The sequence below is a fragment of the Phalacrocorax carbo genome, chromosome 2, assembly GCF_963921805.1.
Source record: "Phalacrocorax carbo chromosome 2, bPhaCar2.1, whole genome shotgun sequence".
Taxonomy (NCBI): domain Eukaryota; kingdom Metazoa; phylum Chordata; class Aves; order Suliformes; family Phalacrocoracidae; genus Phalacrocorax; species Phalacrocorax carbo.
Genome location: NC_087514.1, coordinates 132,548,209 through 132,565,692, shown reverse-complemented (window position 1 = coordinate 132,565,692; position 17,484 = coordinate 132,548,209). Strand labels below are relative to the sequence as shown.

At 40.3% G+C, this 17,484-nt stretch overlaps 1 protein-coding gene across 2 annotated transcripts in view; it reads right to left on the bottom strand.

Annotated features, from left to right (window-relative positions):
* The window catches only part of IGF2BP3 (insulin like growth factor 2 mRNA binding protein 3), a 115,516-nt gene that overhangs the window by 3,465 nt on the left and 94,567 nt on the right, over window positions 1-17,484 (bottom strand). For both annotated transcript variants that reach the window (XM_064444434.1, XM_064444433.1), the window contains 4 exons: window positions 9,780-9,899; window positions 5,675-5,749; window positions 1,856-1,987; window positions 116-229 (listed from right to left, as the gene is read on the bottom strand). In XM_064444434.1, the coding sequence (XP_064300504.1) occupies window positions 116-229; window positions 1,856-1,987; window positions 5,675-5,749; window positions 9,780-9,899 (441 nt within the window). The remainder of the gene's footprint in view (window positions 1-115; window positions 230-1,855; window positions 1,988-5,674; window positions 5,750-9,779; window positions 9,900-17,484) is intronic.

Genomic DNA, 17,484 nt, shown 5'->3' with positions numbered 1-17,484 from the left:
CAAGCACTGCTTTCTGTATCATGAGTGTCTTCCTTCCCTTGGCTCTGCACATGGATATAAAAGACAGACCATGGAAACATCAAGGTAATTTAGACATTCATTCCAGTCCTCCTACCTGGCATGCATAGAAGTGACCAGTTATTTTCACAACCACCTGATCGTTTTCATCAGGTGTCTGGTCACGAGGGACTACAACTTCTGCGCTTGTCAAGTTTTGAAGTTCATTTACCTATAAATGGATAGCAGAAGTCAGAAAATCTTAACCAAATATCCCACCAAGCCTCAAAGATACTGCTGACCACAGAAACATCATCCTCTAAGTTATGTTTAAAAAAAAGAAACCCACTAACAGAAAGCACCTTTCATTTGCCCAATGACAGGACAAGGGGCAATGGGCTCAAGCTGGAACACAGGAAGTTCCACTTAAATATGAGGAAAAAAAAGGTCTTTCCTGTGAGGGTGACAGAGCAGTGGCACAGGCTGCCCAGGGAGGTTGTGGACTCTCCTTCCCTGGAAACATTCAAAACCCACCTGGATGCATTCCTGTGCCCCCTGCTCTAGGTGTGCCTGCTCAAGCAGGGGGGTTGGACAAGATGATCTCCAGAGGCCCCTTCCAACCCCTACCATTCTGTGATTCTGTGATCTTTGTGCAGCAGTGTGCACTTTGCCAGATGAGCCTCTTGTGTCTCTAACATAAATTAGCACCAATTCTCTAGGTTTGTAGAAGTGTTTTAAAGACTAAGTACAACACGCAGAAGGTGCTAAATACATGACTGAAAAATGCAAATAGATGTCGCAGTGTTTACAGTTGAGTTTACAAGTTTTAAGGTCAGAAAACTCATATAGAGTATAATGCTGGGAAGAAAAAGAATGTCAAAGTATTTATACATTTTTCCTTAGAAAACCTCCACAAGATGGAGAACTCCAAACAGAACAATGAGAAGTGTCCAAATTATTCTCAGAAGCCTATCATCTTCCATAGTGTTTAGAGGTAGAGTCTTTGTCCCATTTATTTGCATTTTTTAAGAAATGCATAGCATTGTTTAATAAAAAATGTTTTAGATTAACAACTTTTCAGAGATGTTTGTCCTTAAACCTCTTACCACTGCAAATAATGAGAGAGGCCACGTTGCCTCCTGACACTTAACATCAAGATCCCATTGCACTCAAGGATGGAGACCCAAGACTGAACCATTTATTTTCAAATATGAGCTGGCTCCTGAGTTACAGCCATATGAAAATACTAGAGTGCCAGCACCTTTTCAGAATTGAAAAATCTCAGTGATGTTACTTTATGCAACAAACTGAGCCTAAGAAACACCATCAGGTTGAAGCTGCTTTTTTTTTTTTTAATATTGATGTGTGAACATGTCTTAATTTCCTACTGCTTATTTAGAAATTATGCTTTTACTCAGTTTTGGCCAGAAATGCCACCTTTGGACACAGTGGATTTGATTTTAATAAAATGAGATCAGTGAAATCTTTTGGCAAAATCTAGCATAAGCTAAGGTTCACAGAAGCAGGTCTTGAGTGGGAACATATTCTAAATGGAAGAACTACATTTCTGCTAGTGAAAGCCCTGCAGATCTGCCTGAGACTATTGATTTTTGCTAAACTATTTCTTTTGTTTCAGGTTTTATTTAGATGAAATAAATCATTATATGAGATAGACTTCTCTTGACTCCACGCTAGAAGAAAGGAAAGCTTAACAAGTACAACTAAGAAAATAGCACCTGCTTTAACATAACTTCAAAGGACTAGCTGTTAGTTAGCTAAATGTTTAAGCATTTTACATATATACAGAGAATAGAAAACTTGTAGTGTTGATCAGTTATGTTTCATTTCAGCTACTTACTGTTTTGCCTCCTTTACCAATAACTCTACCAGCAGCATAGGATGGCACTTTTATATGAGCCTCAAGTTTCACTTCTTCTTTAGGTCCAAAGAAATTTTCTTCTTTAAGTTTTCCATAGATTCTCCCTTGAGCCTGCAAAAATGCTTTCAGTTACAGGATGTGCTTATTGAATTCTAGTTAACTTGGAAATTCCACAGAAAGGAGAATTCTCAGTACACAACCCTGACAAGGCATTTTCCCTAATAAATACAATAACTATTTTTCTAAAAGAATTCTTTGTACCAAACTAGGAAGCACTTCCATCCAACTTTAAAGATTACATGACAAACCAGGGAATCATAGAGCAATTTAAGAGAGATCATTATTATTCTGCTTTTCAGTAGAAATATTGCTTTTTAAAGAAACTATTGCATCTCTGTAGAGGTAAAGCATGGTGGAGAGAAGAACGGTCTGTCTGAAGCATTTTTTTATTACACCCAGAAGCACAGAACAATTAATTGACTCAGAAACCCATTCATTTAAGGATGCTAAACTAAAAAAAATACCTCCACACCCCCACCCCTCCCAAACAAGTCATGGGATAAAGACTGCAGAGCAAACAGCTTGCTTTTACAATCTATTACAATATATTGTTTAAAAATGAATCTGAGCTTGCTCAGTTTTCTAAAGTGAAAAATCAAACTGCCTAGATCTAAATAGCACCATGGGAACAGTATTACTCCGACCAACACACAGTTCCCTTTACTGGGGAACACGGAAGTGCCAGGTAGCAAGAAGAAAGTCCACTGAGACTAAGCTCATGAATCTTGCTGATTTTTAAACACATTTATTTCTGTTTTCCCTCCCATTCATCAGTGAATTCTTAAGAAATAGTAACCAGATCTTCTACTCTGCATCTCCTAGAGGCATCAAAAGAACATTTCTATTGAGATACTGAAAGAGATACTCTGTAAAGACCATAAACCTAGCACCACAAAACCTTTCCTGTTCAGATTTATCACCTTCTTGAAATCACACTCACCAGTCCTGTTCACCACATACATGCTAAATCCAACCTTCTTGCAGGCCACCACTGCAATGGAATATGAAAAGTCCAAAAAGATTGCATGATGTGAATTATTTTAAATAATGGCAGCTTATTCTGTCTTATTTCTAGCCCATGTCCTAGAAACCTACTCAAGGTCATGCTACGCTGGAATGTGTAGGATGAAAGACATTTTGTGACCTTGGAAAGTACTCAGCATTTGGGCTGAGTCAGACTCCACATGAAGACTATGGAAAAATCTGTAGCACATAGCTTTGACCAAGATGGGATACTGTAGGTCATGGGACCCTGTCACAGAGGACAAAAACTATCATCTTTCCAGTGAGACAGGACTACACAAGAAAGCCATGCAAAAACTCATTACAACCACCACGTTCTGGCACCATCAACAGCCCCTAGATTCAGAGATTCCTGCTCCAGGAAAAACTTCAGAAGAGTTTGCCAAGAGCAGATAAAATACTACTTCCAGCCATCATCTTGAACTGGAGATTTTGAAACTACTACCAAATTTGTTAGAGACAGACCGTAGCCAGCATAGCCCTTTTTATTTCAATCGCAGTGCTTTTCATGTACATAACCTTGACAACCTGCACAGGCTGCAGGGCTCAGTGGGAGAGGTACTACAGGAAAACAGCATAAATTACTGCTGAATTATAAAGCAAGGTGGGATGTTGACTTTTTAAAGGATAGTAGATATATTTCGAACATGCCAAATCTTTCTTTTCAGCTCTTGGAAAAGACTTTAAGGAAAGGAAACAACCTAACTGGGCTGCAGCTCCTTCACAGTAAAATAGTGGCTGAAATACGTTGTCTACACTAGATTCCTCTTCGCTTCCACGTGTCCCACATCCAAGGCAACATGATCATCTCTGAATATTGGTGTCACAGGTATGCCTAAACTCTAGAGAGCACTGCAGCAGAGGCTGTAAACAGTGGCATATTCTCTTCCTGTTGCCTTGCTAATAAATAGCCCTGCATACCACAACATCCTCAGGCTACTGCAGCTGAGGAAGAAAGGGGTGCAGCCACTGCAGCTACCACAGACATGAATCACAGACAACAGAACACAATGTAGTAGGGAAAGGATGCCAAACTCACAGGCTCTGGGATGATGCCGCCTCTCCAAGAGCTGGTAACTCATCTGAGCAATAGCTATTCCCTCTTCAAGTTGTTGTGCACCCAGATTACATTCTGGGTGCCTAACAAGCAATAGCCTATGCTCAAAGATAGAGAAGACTTCTTAAACAGAGCTTAAGGACAGCATTAATGAAGCTTGGCCCTGACTCTAAGGCATGCTTCAGGTTAACAGTGGAGATAAAAGAAAGGACTGAACTCTGCCTCTGCCCATCTCAGTCAAGAGGGCCTTGCTCAGAGTAGTAAAAGACTATGAGGGCTGGAGCTGAAGGAAGCCCCAACGGATAACCCCTCTACTCATAAGGCCAGCATACAAGTACATTGATCCCTCTTTGCAAGCAGAAGCCCAAGTGCAAAGAAGTGACTGACTGATGTTGTTTTACCCAAGATATGGGGTGCAGAAAAGAGATACTTTCCTCCTTGTGTGATCCAGGTTGGGGAGAAGATCTAGCAAAAGAACTCTGTGGGACTTCCAAGTTTATCTCAGGGAGGAGGCCTGAGGACAAGCCTTTGCCTACCTCAAAAGTCAGAATAAGAGATGCCCAAATCTACTTTGGCCTGCTACTGCTTGAGGGTAAGCTCACTGATCTCTCATAGAAAGAAAAATGTAGCCAGAATCTGACCTTGTACTGATCCCAGAACATAAGAGCACCCCATAAGTGGAACATGCCATGTGGCCAAGCCCACATACATATAGAAAACCTCAAGGAGGCAGATCTTCTAAATTATGCTTTGCTTTCAATAACTTCTCAAACATATATGGTAACTGAGTAGTAATCCTAAATGTATCTAGTTTGCCAATACCAAAGCCTAATACCAAATACCTAAGAGTCTGCGAAATACCTGCCCTGATACTTCTCCAAAGCTCCTAAAGGCATTAATGAAACTGATTCTAGATATGCCTGAAGTTTGTGCACCTCCTTGCAAGATGCCCTGAAGCAAAAATAAAGACAAAAACGAGAACGGGCAAGAGAAAGATGCCAGGACATGAACTCTCAAGTGACTTTCTACCTGCTGCGGGCCTCATCTGTGATGAGACCAGGCTGCTGCACTGAGCTGTCTGCATCGCTCCTGAAGTGGTCACCTCCTTTTGGGCTAACTAGATTTATCCCTTGGCACTTAAGGCCGAAGGCCACTCCAGAACTCCGTTGGGACACAAATGGGATGATCAGTTTGAGTATCTCCTTGTAGTTGTAGTGGAAATGCAATTAGAAGTCTTTATCTGTAGAGCTACCCAAAAAGCATTTTCCATTTGGCACACAACAGTAACCTGGAAAGACTCAGTCTCTCATCTCATCACCTTTATTTCAATTAAACACACTAGACCATTGTGTGTATTAAGACAGGCTAGAAAGACTGAACTATTGTGCTTGTAGATAAAAGGGAAAATTAGGACTGTAATATGGCCATATTTTCATGCTAGACTTGATTCTAACTTGCATGAAACTCCCACCAGTATTCAGGTGACCAGAACATGGCCTCTGAGGGTACTGTAATACCTTTTGGCAAAAGGGAAGCAAAAATCAAGTGTTTACTGAAATTCTCAATAAAATGTTGCTTGGAACCAAGTGTTTTGTTTTCAATATTGTCCCTTAGAGTCCAAAGGCCGCTACAGACTCACAAGTTTTTGTATGTTGTACCTTGAACTGAGCTTCTGGAGGTCCAGTGATGATAACCATTCTCAGCTTGGCATCTGGTCCTTCAGCAGGGGCAATCTGGAATGGATAAACATAGCTTTTGGTGGCTGTCTTTTGAAGGTATAGTTTAAAGCCACCTCCTCCCCATTTCAGTCTCACATTCTGTTCAAGAGTGAAAAATTATTCGTTACAGCAGCAGCATTACACTTCAGTCATGATGGGTTTGTTCTCTTTGAAGTGCATTAATTAGCTATAATGAAATATGGAGAAATTGGCTAAACCATAAGCAAATTTACTTCTGAAAATTAAAGGCATAGCTACTCATCCACATATGGCAAAATCCCACAAGCCATTTTCATGTGGCTATGAGTGATGTAAGACATATAGCCTTCAAAAAGACAAGTATGGTTAATAGACCGAGATTCTCATCCCTGCCCACTAACTTAAACAGTCTTTCGAACAAGTTTTGCTCATTAGCAAAAGTTTGCGTCCGTCCCCCTGAGAACAGAAGATCACTTTACTGTTGTAACTAATCAGATCCAAAACATTCCTCTATACCGGACAATGAATTCGCAGTTTCCAAGGGGTTTGTATCTACAGACATTTATTTGTGACCCAAATAAAAATTAAGCTCCACCAGAGCTGAGACAGAGACGCCTGTAGGGTCTTTAGCAGTTCATGTCACCACAAAAGTAAGATTTCTGTGGGTGTTGTTCTCAGACTCCAGTGGCATTAAATAATTCAAACTAGCCTCTGACATTCTGGATGAATCTTTTGTTTATCACAACTGACATTTCCATTGTTGCATCTAGTGTTACATAGCTGCTGTTGAATGGGCAATATATTAAACACTACAGGATTTCATCTTAGCTGTTGGCATAGGGATGTTATTCATATTTAACAGCTGTAGTTTATTTCAGACAAATTACCAGTCACCATGCATCATTTTTACTAAAGAATTTTGCTAACCAAAGTTTATATAATTATTCATATTGTACCCTAAGATGGAGAAGACATTACATACTAGTTATCTGGTTTGCATATTTATTTTTCATACAATTTCTGCATTCCAATTGGCTATATCTAAAAATACACATTCATTTTACAGCGGTACTTTTATATGACATGATGCTGTGGTAAGGGCAAGCACAGACTAAATCCATTCATTCTTTGTAACACAAGATTTTAGAGGGGCAACATTTCAAGGCACACTTGGAGGTAGCTGACTGAACAGACCTCAGCCTGATAATTGCCATTCACGTAAAACGGGCAGTATAGTTTGCCTCTCAGGCCCCTCACATTTTCTTAGCGAACACCAGCGCCCGTACTGAAATTTTAGGAAGAATATTTTTCATCAAGCCTTCATTACATCTTACACGTGTTTAAACGTTCTGGGACATTTCTTGCTTTGCTTTTACCTTAGAATGTCCTGTTCTCAGCAGCTGGAGTAAAACACGGGTTAAGGGATGTGAAAGAAACATGTACAGACTAACATTGCAACGTCTGAAGGAGCAACCTAAGACTTAAGTGTTAATTTTGTCTGTCTGCTCTTGAAAGGAGAAGTTATATACATACAAAAAGTATCCAAGTGGTGAATTTTTAACTGCTAAGAGAAACAGTTTTACATTCCTAACCAGAAAACAACTAGTTTTCCATATACCAAGTCACAAGCTGACAACTTCATGCACCCAAAACCTATAACGCTCATCCCAACTCCTTCAGAGGCAGGAAGAGCTGCTCTGGGAATAATTTATAACCAAGGAGATGCCAATGGTTCCCAACTCGTCCTAGCACCGTAGTTTAGGGTGGGCAGACAGCCCCAAAATCTCTGCCTGGCTCCTTTGCTGAATAATTCAGTCTGCTGGAGCCCCATGCCAAGCCTGCACTACCAAGCAATGAACCTCAGCCCAGGGACACAACCTGAGCTCATCAACAGCCACGTGCACCTCTGAAGTGTCTGGCTGGACACTGCAGCCTTATGCAGAACCCCTGTGCACCTGCAGTTTATTTAGCTTTATATTGCGGCTAAGAAGTTTCATCAGATCTACAAAAGCTCAGCACAAGCACAAAGACGATGCATGGGGATGTTAAGTGTTTTGAGTTGTGCTGTAGATTGTTACCAATGAAAACAAGTTCAGTGTGTCATGCACAAAGACTTATTTCCTCCACAAAGTGCAATTACTGCAGTTTGGCAAGTTAGAAGTTACTGATGTACCGCTCTCTCCAACTCTTAGGTAAAAGCACAGATTCCTTGATCATTCACAATTTAATATTTTGCTCAGAAGTTACAATAAAGGGCAGGTGGTCAACACAAGGAAATTTCAGAAGTTTTGCTTAAGTATGACAGTTAGTAGTAACTTAACACTTCCACACAGAAGCAAGCGTGCTGCTCCATATTGTTCTGTCAAATTACAGATAAAGTTGCATTTTTATTTTAATTGATAAGCATACGTGCAACTCCCCAATTTAACAAGCATAACAGAACTGTACAGATACAGGGTAAGATTTAATCCTGTTTCCACAAAAATTTTTATTTTATTCCTACTGAAGGAACAAAAGATCAGAACTTTAACAAACTTGTAACTGAATTTTGATTAATACAGATATGTTAAATGCATTGGGTAGAGGGGTGCCAGCCAGTAGAGGAAGCCTGAGGCCCGTTAGCCAGATGCGTGAGAAACACGGGAAACTCCCTTTCCACTAAACTGTCTTCCAATACCCTACTGAAGAACTAGTTTGGAGGGTTCTTGGAGGACCTGGTTATTTCACATTTCTCTCTCCACATAGCAGTACCTTCCATATACTACATAATCTTTAGATACAAACTATGGGAATGGAGAAAGAGGAAATACATGTGATACATCACACCTTCATGCAAGACAGATTTGATAAAGAAAAAAATCAACATCTCTCACTTTCTTCCATTCCATTTCCACCAAAAAATATGGTCATCAGTGTTCTACTAATGTAAACCATCTGGGTAGTATAACAACTATTTAATGTACTGCTCAATAAGGGATGTAATCGGGCAGTGAGCCAGTTGGTTGGCTGGCCAGTAAATGGAGCGGCATTTGGCAAACCACACGCAAGACTCATTCATCAGGGTTCCCCAATTATTTTGCTCTGCATGCTTAGATGAACACCTTCCAAGCCAAGCCCAGCCTTACTGGCTTCACCAAGATCAACTCAGCATAGCCAGCTCCTCTGCCCCTGACCTTTGGCAGATCCCTGCCATAGCACTCACTAAACACGCCACATCTCCCAAGCAAAAAGAGAATTGCGGAGAAAACTGCTTCATCTGTGCAGGAAAATGCCAATCTAACAGCACATAAAAGCTACACACTATTTTTTATTTTTTTTTTACACTTTCTTGCTTAACTTAGGCCAAAACATTATCTTTACAGCACAGAATAGCAGAACTGGCTATTTACAAGCATGTAGAGGCGATACTTTTAGTTACAATGGCATTAGTAGCAGAAACCCAAGACCTTCCTGCAACTGGCACTAACCCCATACGCAGACAAGAAAGATTTCACCAATTGGACTAAAATTCAAATTTACGCTTCCGTTAGGTCAACCTCTGCAGATCATCTTGTTCTTAGCTACACTGAGGTGGTCAACACGCAAATGATGTTAAAGAACAGACTGGACCCAGGAGCTTTGAAATCACCCATGGTCTCCAAACACGAACACTTTAGCATGGAGCCATCTAAGCTTGACAGCCCAGACCAATCAATCTGGAACAGACTTCACCTGTGCTGCTGTTTTTAGAAGGGGAATTTACCTCACCAATTTTCACTTTACCAAAAGTAAGAAGAAAGCCTTTAAGCACTGCATCATTAAGACTTAAGCCCGTTTCTAAGAAATCGAGACCACCAAAGTAGTTTTCTCTGTAGCTTATATTTCACACCTCAGGAGACGTTTGAAAACATGCTTCTAATTATCTTGTCTCAAGGAAGATTAAAAGATGATTTATAAACAAATGTACCATTTATCACATCGCATTCTAAGCACGGAGTGGGGGAGGACATTCACGAAAACATGGCTTGTGCAAACTTGCTGAAAGTGTCATGTAGAATAGACAGAAAGTTAGTCAGTGTAATAATACCTTAATAGATGCGCCTGCAAAACGAGAAAGCTGTTTGATGTGCTGTCCCTGCTTGCCAATAATAGCTCCAACTGCCAAGGCTGGGATGAACAGATGAACAGTCTCAGACTCGGGCTGTTGCTGTGGGGAAGAAGGAAATATGCAGTGAATGTTTTTGAACATTACGAATCAGACTGACAGGAAAATGGGTACAGAACAGGCATGCATGGAAATGAGGGGAAAATCTTATGATGCCCTGTGATGTCTGAATATTAAGGGTCTTGCTTTTTCTAGGAATCACGAAGTTTACAGAACATGAAAGAACAGTTTGAGCCAAAAGAGGATTCTTTTTTTATAAAATACTTGCAATTTTAATGCTTAGAATTTTAAAAAACGATTGAGGCGTTGCTTCTTTGTGAGGCTTTTGTTCTTACCTGTCACTGTCTGGATTCTCTTCCACATGCAAGACTCTGCAGACGAAGCTGCTACAAGCAGAGGGGCTACAGACTAAGCAGGCAAACTCTTTCTAGTTTTCCTAGTTATTTTTTTAATTTTAGATTGTGCTGAGAGCGGCACAAAAAGCCTCAGAATTACATATATGCTACAATTTCCTTTGTGTGGGAGTGATCTGGAATGATAGCCAGCTTTAGAACTGCCAGCGATTCCTCCTGTGTAACATTACGCAACAGTTGGAGCCTTGGCAGCAGGCCTCAAGCAGGCTAGTAAATTAAACACCAGATTAGGTGTCCTTAAAAGTGAGAGGACCCTAACATTGTGCCCACTGGATATCAGGCACCACTGCAGCTTCCTATTGCTTTCAAGCAGATGCCCCAGCTGGAGAGCACAACGTAACACTTGAGATCCTCTCTACGTGCTGCATAGCAATCATCAAACCTGCAGGCTTACATATGCCACAATAAGCCATAACTATTTTACCAGCTTCAGAAGAGCTTGTCTTGGACTAGCAGAGCACTGCCAAGTACCCAGTATGCCACTGTACCATTAACCCTGGTGTAAGTGGATGGATTATGTCTCAAAAGCATTTCACAAAAGCCTTTCTTTGAACTAGGAGGTATTTAAGACACACACACCCCCTTTAAAGCATTCCTTCCTGTACGTAGCCCTCATTTTCAAAACTTGTGTTGCTTATCCTCAACAAGACAAAGTCAACAAGCCCTTTTCCCACAGAGGTATTGAAGACAATGCAGCCATCCTCATCCTCGCTTGCTTCGTGCCCACCATGCAGATGAGACTGAGCACCAGCGAGCAGAGCATTTGGGACCAACTGTGCTCATTTAGCTTTGCTCACCTGAATATTTTGGTAGTGATACAGACCCACATATGGAAGCTCACCGAAGCAGCTTTTTCTGGGATATTTTTAGAAAAAGATATGCTATATGCAACACAAAGCAGAAAAGCAGCTGCAATCCTAAAAAAAGCTATCTCCACTTATTTTTAAATTTCATTAACTCCTTTCAGAGGGAAGCAAAGTCTCAGTGCATTAACCATAAACAAATCAGAACAAAAATGCTTGTTTCCAAGCTTTACCACTTTATTTTTGGTAAACACAAGTCAACTGTAACCTCAGGGGAAACAAATTCCAGGCACAGCTCCATGTACCAGGTGAAGAAGCCCCAAAATAGGATATTGAGAATAGAAACACATTCTGCCGGTCGCTTTAAGTGATCACAACAGTTGCACAATTTACCCTGTGTTTTCACATGTACAGGGCAACCGGATTCACAGTCAGTTTATGCTGGTTTAAGCCCACGTTTTCTCTGGACACAGGTTACAGCCCTCCACACCCAGCCTCCCCACTGCCCTGCATGCTTTGTAGCCAGCAGGATTGCAGATCCACCTGATTTTATGGCAGGCAGCAGGTCCCTGATCTGAATAACTGGAGAGCCACACAAGCGGTAGTCCTGGAACAAGGGAATCAACAATTAGGTCAGGGCATGGGAAAAGGTGGGAACACCCCTTTTAATCTGCCTACAGATCAGTTTAAAACTATCTCAAAACTACGCCCTGAAACTACATATTTGTAATGAAAGATACCAGTCACTTCAGTATATATGTTAAACCACTTTCCAAAAGATTACTCATTTTCTCCTCCTATTATTACAAGCATCCTGTAAGTGTACTCATAGTAAGTCCTTTTACATATTCATTGTGCATCCAGCAATATTTCCAGTAATTTGGAAATGATACTGTAGGTACTTGGTTGATCTCACTACTTTGGAAAACTTTCTTAATGGATACAAATTCATGAGGCATTTGGTTTCTTACAGTTTTGTTGCAAGGACCCATACTAACTGCACTGGGTGTAGACACAACCTCTCCTTCCAATCCAGGTGCAGACAGCTTAGCTACCCCTTGCTCACTCATTTCCTTGACCCCTACACCTTCAATTGTCCACACATGCTCCAGCTCCTGCAAAAGTCCGCTGCCAAAGTTTTCCCTCCCACACACAACTCCAGCCACCCTCTTCCAGCTAAACTTCGAGCTAATGCACACAAACTTCCCAGCTAATTCATACAATGCTGCTACGAATCAAACACACAACCTGACCTGGTTTTCAGGAATTTACACAGCTTCTACCTAAACGCACCTCCAGACACATTTCTGTACCATAGAAATAAATCAAACTTCATTACTTTTGTTTGCACATTTCCTGCCTTCCCTCTGTTGCCCATCTGCCTGCAGCAGTTTTCCCCTCTTCTTCCTAAAGCTTGATTTCAAGCCACTACTTGGCTAGATTCAATTCACCACTGAAATTCCTTTCTGCTGCCTCACCCTTAAACATGAAACATGGGCAAAGGCAGTGAAACACAGAAGATGTACACATGTCTTTCCAGCTGTACGGTCAGCTTACTGTAGCGCTCTCCCCCCATCCCTCCTCAGAATTTTGACTTGTTGATACATTTCAACTTTTTCCTAAAGGACTGTTTTTATTTTTTTTTGTGCAATTGAGTGTAGTTCTTCGATATTAAAGTTCCATTTTGGTGTAATAGTGATATACGTTCATTAACAGTGGAGAATCTGTCAGTACTGAACTGTTTATACATTGTCGTTTTTCAAATTCTTGTCTGCAGAAGCACATTGGCACATACGTATAACCAAATTAATCTCCAGTATAAAATGATGCAGGATTTAGAGAAATTATGTCCATTTCCTTACCCACACTGATTTCTTTAACCACCCAAAAAACCATACTGTTTGATTTGTTTTAAAGCCTGAACATAAAAAACAACAGCTCTTTATTTTTCCTTCTGGCAGAAATCAAGTCTAGCTAAGGCTTTTAAGAACATATCATAACACCAAGTTCAATTAATTATCTGTCCACCTCCTTGCCCACAATAATTTTAAAATCCTTTTGTATTTACTGGAAGACTATCCTCCAAAAGAAACACATTGAAAAGTAATGCAATGACTACACCACCCATCAATCTTAGATGCTTCTGGGGATCTCAGGATGGAAGAAAATCAACTATAATTTCATCTTCCCCGTGCCATGCCACATAAGTCATAGAGCTTTCCAGGAACTTCTAGCATGAGTTATATCAGAAATAGATTCCTAGATCTTAAACATATGTTAGAAGCACTAAATTTAGAGAACTAATTTCCCACTGTGTGGAATCTGAGCTTCAATGTTCACTCCCTTAACAAGGCCATGTTTGCTTAAACATATACTTAAAATTTAAAAACTATCTTGCAGAATATCTGCCTATAATGGCTTTAGAGAGCATCATGCAGTTCATCTTTTTTACTTTATAATTTTAAAGGCCTTAATGGTATAGCTATAAATTTAAATACTTTTCAGTCTAAGTAGTGTGGATTCGTTACTGAAGTTGTAAAGTTCATTAAGTCATGGAATTAGTCATCAACTAGTTTTTAACAAAAATAAGGTCTGCTGTACACAGAGGATTCTGTGCAATTCTCTCTTCTTTCCCATTCACTTTATTTTCCCCTAAAAAAAATAGTTTACTCAAGATCAGCCCAGCACTGGGAACTGACAGAAATATGGAAAAAATCTTTTAAAATCGTAACTTAGGTTCTCCAGGTTGTACGGTCCATATGTCCACCCTATTTTGTGAGGTAACTGTCTCAGAGGTCTGTGACACACAGACCACCACTACTGCCCTAGCAATATTTTGATGGGCTCAGGACTAGCCCACCCTAATGTTGCACAGGTACAAACAGTATAAAGCAACCTACATACTCTTCCGGGTAGTGGGGCAGGAGGCTTGCATACACTTGAGGAATAAGGCTTTGGGAAAAGAAGTTTGTCTCATGTAGCTGTGCCGCACCATTAGACAACACCAGGATATTCACTCATTTGGAGAACTGAATTTCTTATAATTATTAAAAAAGTGATAGAGCACTCCAGAAAGAGATGCAGAAACTGAGATTTCTTAGTTCTAAGAAACAGATTCTTGAACAGCATGGTGACCAGAAACAATTAATTCAGTTCATAAACAGCTGATAATACTTGCTTTGTTTCTACAAAAATCAGTATGCTTTAAACACAAAACAAGCCTGATAAGGAATTTTCATCTATATCCAGCACATTTAACTAATGAAAACAATTTCAAATGCTTTTTTGTTCATTAATTGGATTCCAATTTCCATCCAAATGTAGCATGATGAAATCAGAAGTTAAAAATTAATCAAGCAAATAAGAAAAGCACCGTTCATTTTTTAAACAGACAATGGAAAAGATATATTAACTGAAGGAAATGGTAAACCACATAACTGTTTAAATAGAAAATTATATTCACTATGTTAGCAAAGGGTAGCTGTGGTGATACAGACTACACTAAGGCTTTCAGAAAGGTAACTGAAGTACAGATGTAAAACTTAAAACTTGGTAAGTCAATTTAAATAATAATTCCTTACTTGCTCACTTAAATCATGGTTGATAACAGTGATCTAACATGGAGATAAATTAATCTATCCCATTGGATGAAGATAAGCAACTGCCTCTGCACACCAGTGGCTTTAACATTTGAGGTTAGTTCAACTCTTTCCTGGAAGAACTTAGATACACCTCCTTCCATACCTCCTGCAAGCCCCTGAACATCAGCCATGTGCCCCTAGCCTAAGAAACCATACCAACTACTTATTTTAAAAAAATAAATTTAAAAAAAAAATACTTTAAGTTTCCCACCCCCTTTATCCAAGATCTAGCCTAATCTGTTCCTAAATCCTGTAATCCCTGGCTACTTCCCCATTACACTGGGCTTGCCTAGAGTGCCTCCACTGCAGATACTGTCAGCACCGTCCCCTTCACTCCAACCAGACTCTGCAGCTCTACAGAAAGTTTTTGCAGGAGAATCACTTCTCTGTTCCCATCGCTACCATGTTATATTTAGTCTTAGCAAACTGGCTTAGCAGAGCAGTTATTTCTTAGTTTCCAGAGCCTCAGCTGGGGTGAGGCTCTTCCTCTTTTTGTGATAATGCCCCAAGCCCTTCAGCACACGGGCTACTGCTCCACACCAGAGCTGAAGCTAAGGACTTCCAGCTAGGAAAATTTGCAGATTCACTCTTCTTTCTGCAACTCTTGCTTGCAGAGTTAGAAAGATCTGTAGAGCCCAACAGACTGCCCTTGGGCTGAGCTTACTGTAACACTAATTCCGCCAAGGCCTAACACATCAGTCCTACAAACTGCCCAAAATCACACACGATAAGAACTCTTGCCTTACCTGACAGATCATCTGAAGAAAAAGCATTCCTCCTCATCTCACACTTGCATATCAGCCAAAGCATGGCCAGGCATGGATGAAAACTTAGAAAAGTAAAAGCTATGATTCTTCAGATAGATGGTGATAGCTAAAAAAGTAGGTCTCAAACCACCAGAGTTAGGGGAGTGGACATCGCATTTGGGGACTGTTATTTTAAAAAAAAAAACCAAACAAACCAGCACACACAAAAAAACCCACAACACACCACCAAAATAGTTTTGCCTCCTTGGTTCTTCCCCAAGATGAACCCCCCTCTATTGCTTTCAGCTAATGCTGCTGCTAGGTCAGTCCATGGCTCCCTCAGTCAGAAGGAGCATGTGATTCCACCCATTGCAGGGCTAATAAGGGGCCATGTTTGTTATTTATGTCCCTTGTGTTAACTTGAGTATTAATTTCAGTCTTTTTCTGCAAGTCTGCCAACACTACAATTTTTTTTTCCAGTCATGTTTTTAAGTGTCTCCACAGACCCCTTGCTCCATCAGATGTATGTGGTTGGTAAATCCATGGCAACATTTGGAATAAGGTTGTAAATCTTTAAAAATATTATACCCACTGAAGTAAATATGATTTTGTGCCAGACATCAATGGGAGCAGAATCAGATCTTTGCTGGTTTCTAAGCCCATTATACATCTCCGGTACATGTTTTCATTTACTCTAAATATGTTGTAAATGAATTACCTTAGAATGAGACATTTATTTTAAGTCACAGAATCATGTTACCCATTTCTAGCCAGCAGTTTTTTTAGCTGTGAGGGAAATAATTAAAAACTATATTAAGACTGCATGGAACAGCCTCAGCCAATGTTTGGTTACCATCTATCCTAATGGGTTATTGGTGGTTTTTATTTTTGTTTTTAAATAGTAAACAAATCCACTCTGTAAAGCAAAAAAAATACAAATAGTGGATGACTGCATTAAAAAGTTCTCTTCTGCCATTCTCCCTCTTCCCAGCTGCCATGATCACCATCACCAAGGCAAGGCAGATTTACAGATTACTCATTTGGTCTTCGGAATACCCTAGGCTTTGTCAGGAAGTGAGGTATCATTTTATTCAAACCCTCTACCAGACTAAAAGCCAAAATTTAAACCATGTTTTTGCAATGCACTGTGAAGAATTATCCTGGCCTACAGCTATACTAAATGGTCTTATTTATTTAGTAATAAAAACTTGCAGCAAGGGGAAACCACCATTAAGCCAAGTATACTTGAAGACATTCCAGTAGCATTCAATGCATTAATAAAAAATAAGCTTTTGACACTGGTGAAAGAAATCCTAGTGTATTCATTTTCCAATACTAGTGCTAAAAGTTGGAAACAAGAGTGTCATTAAGGAAAACTTGTTTAAAGTCTTCATAGATAGGTCTAACATGATCCACAGTTTTATAACATCCTCGCAAATACCTCTTGGGTCACCATCTCGTACAACAGCTAAAGTTGTGCTGCCAACATAGGTTAAACTGAAGCCCGAGCTCCCCCCACCCTCCAAGCTTTCCTGGTTTATTTAGAACAGATTAAGCCCATGCCGCGAGTCTAAAACCTGCCGTATTCACTACCTGAAAATCCAGGACTACACTCAGAAGTTAACAGTGTTCTTGACTGACTGAATTCAGCAGTGAAGAGCTAGCAAAACATAATTTAAAAGAAGCAAAGTGTAATTTTAACTTTGCTCCAGACACCCTGAAGCATCACCCATTTTCCCATGCACAAACTGTACTGCCACCTTCCACCCAGGGCTCCATCTTCATATGAACCCCAGATTGATGCAAGAGGCAGGAGTGGTGGGAAGGATTTCCAAGTACAACAAGGAACTCCCCCACAGCAGCTCCAACATCACACTTGCAGCAACCTTCTAGTGTGGCCAGGAGCTCATCACACCACCTCCCTCCACCGTCTGGGTCTCTGGGCTGGCAACCTGCTGTGTTCAGAGCAGAGCTGCTTCCCCCTTACCCTGCAAGCATTACTTCTACATCATATGTAAGGAACA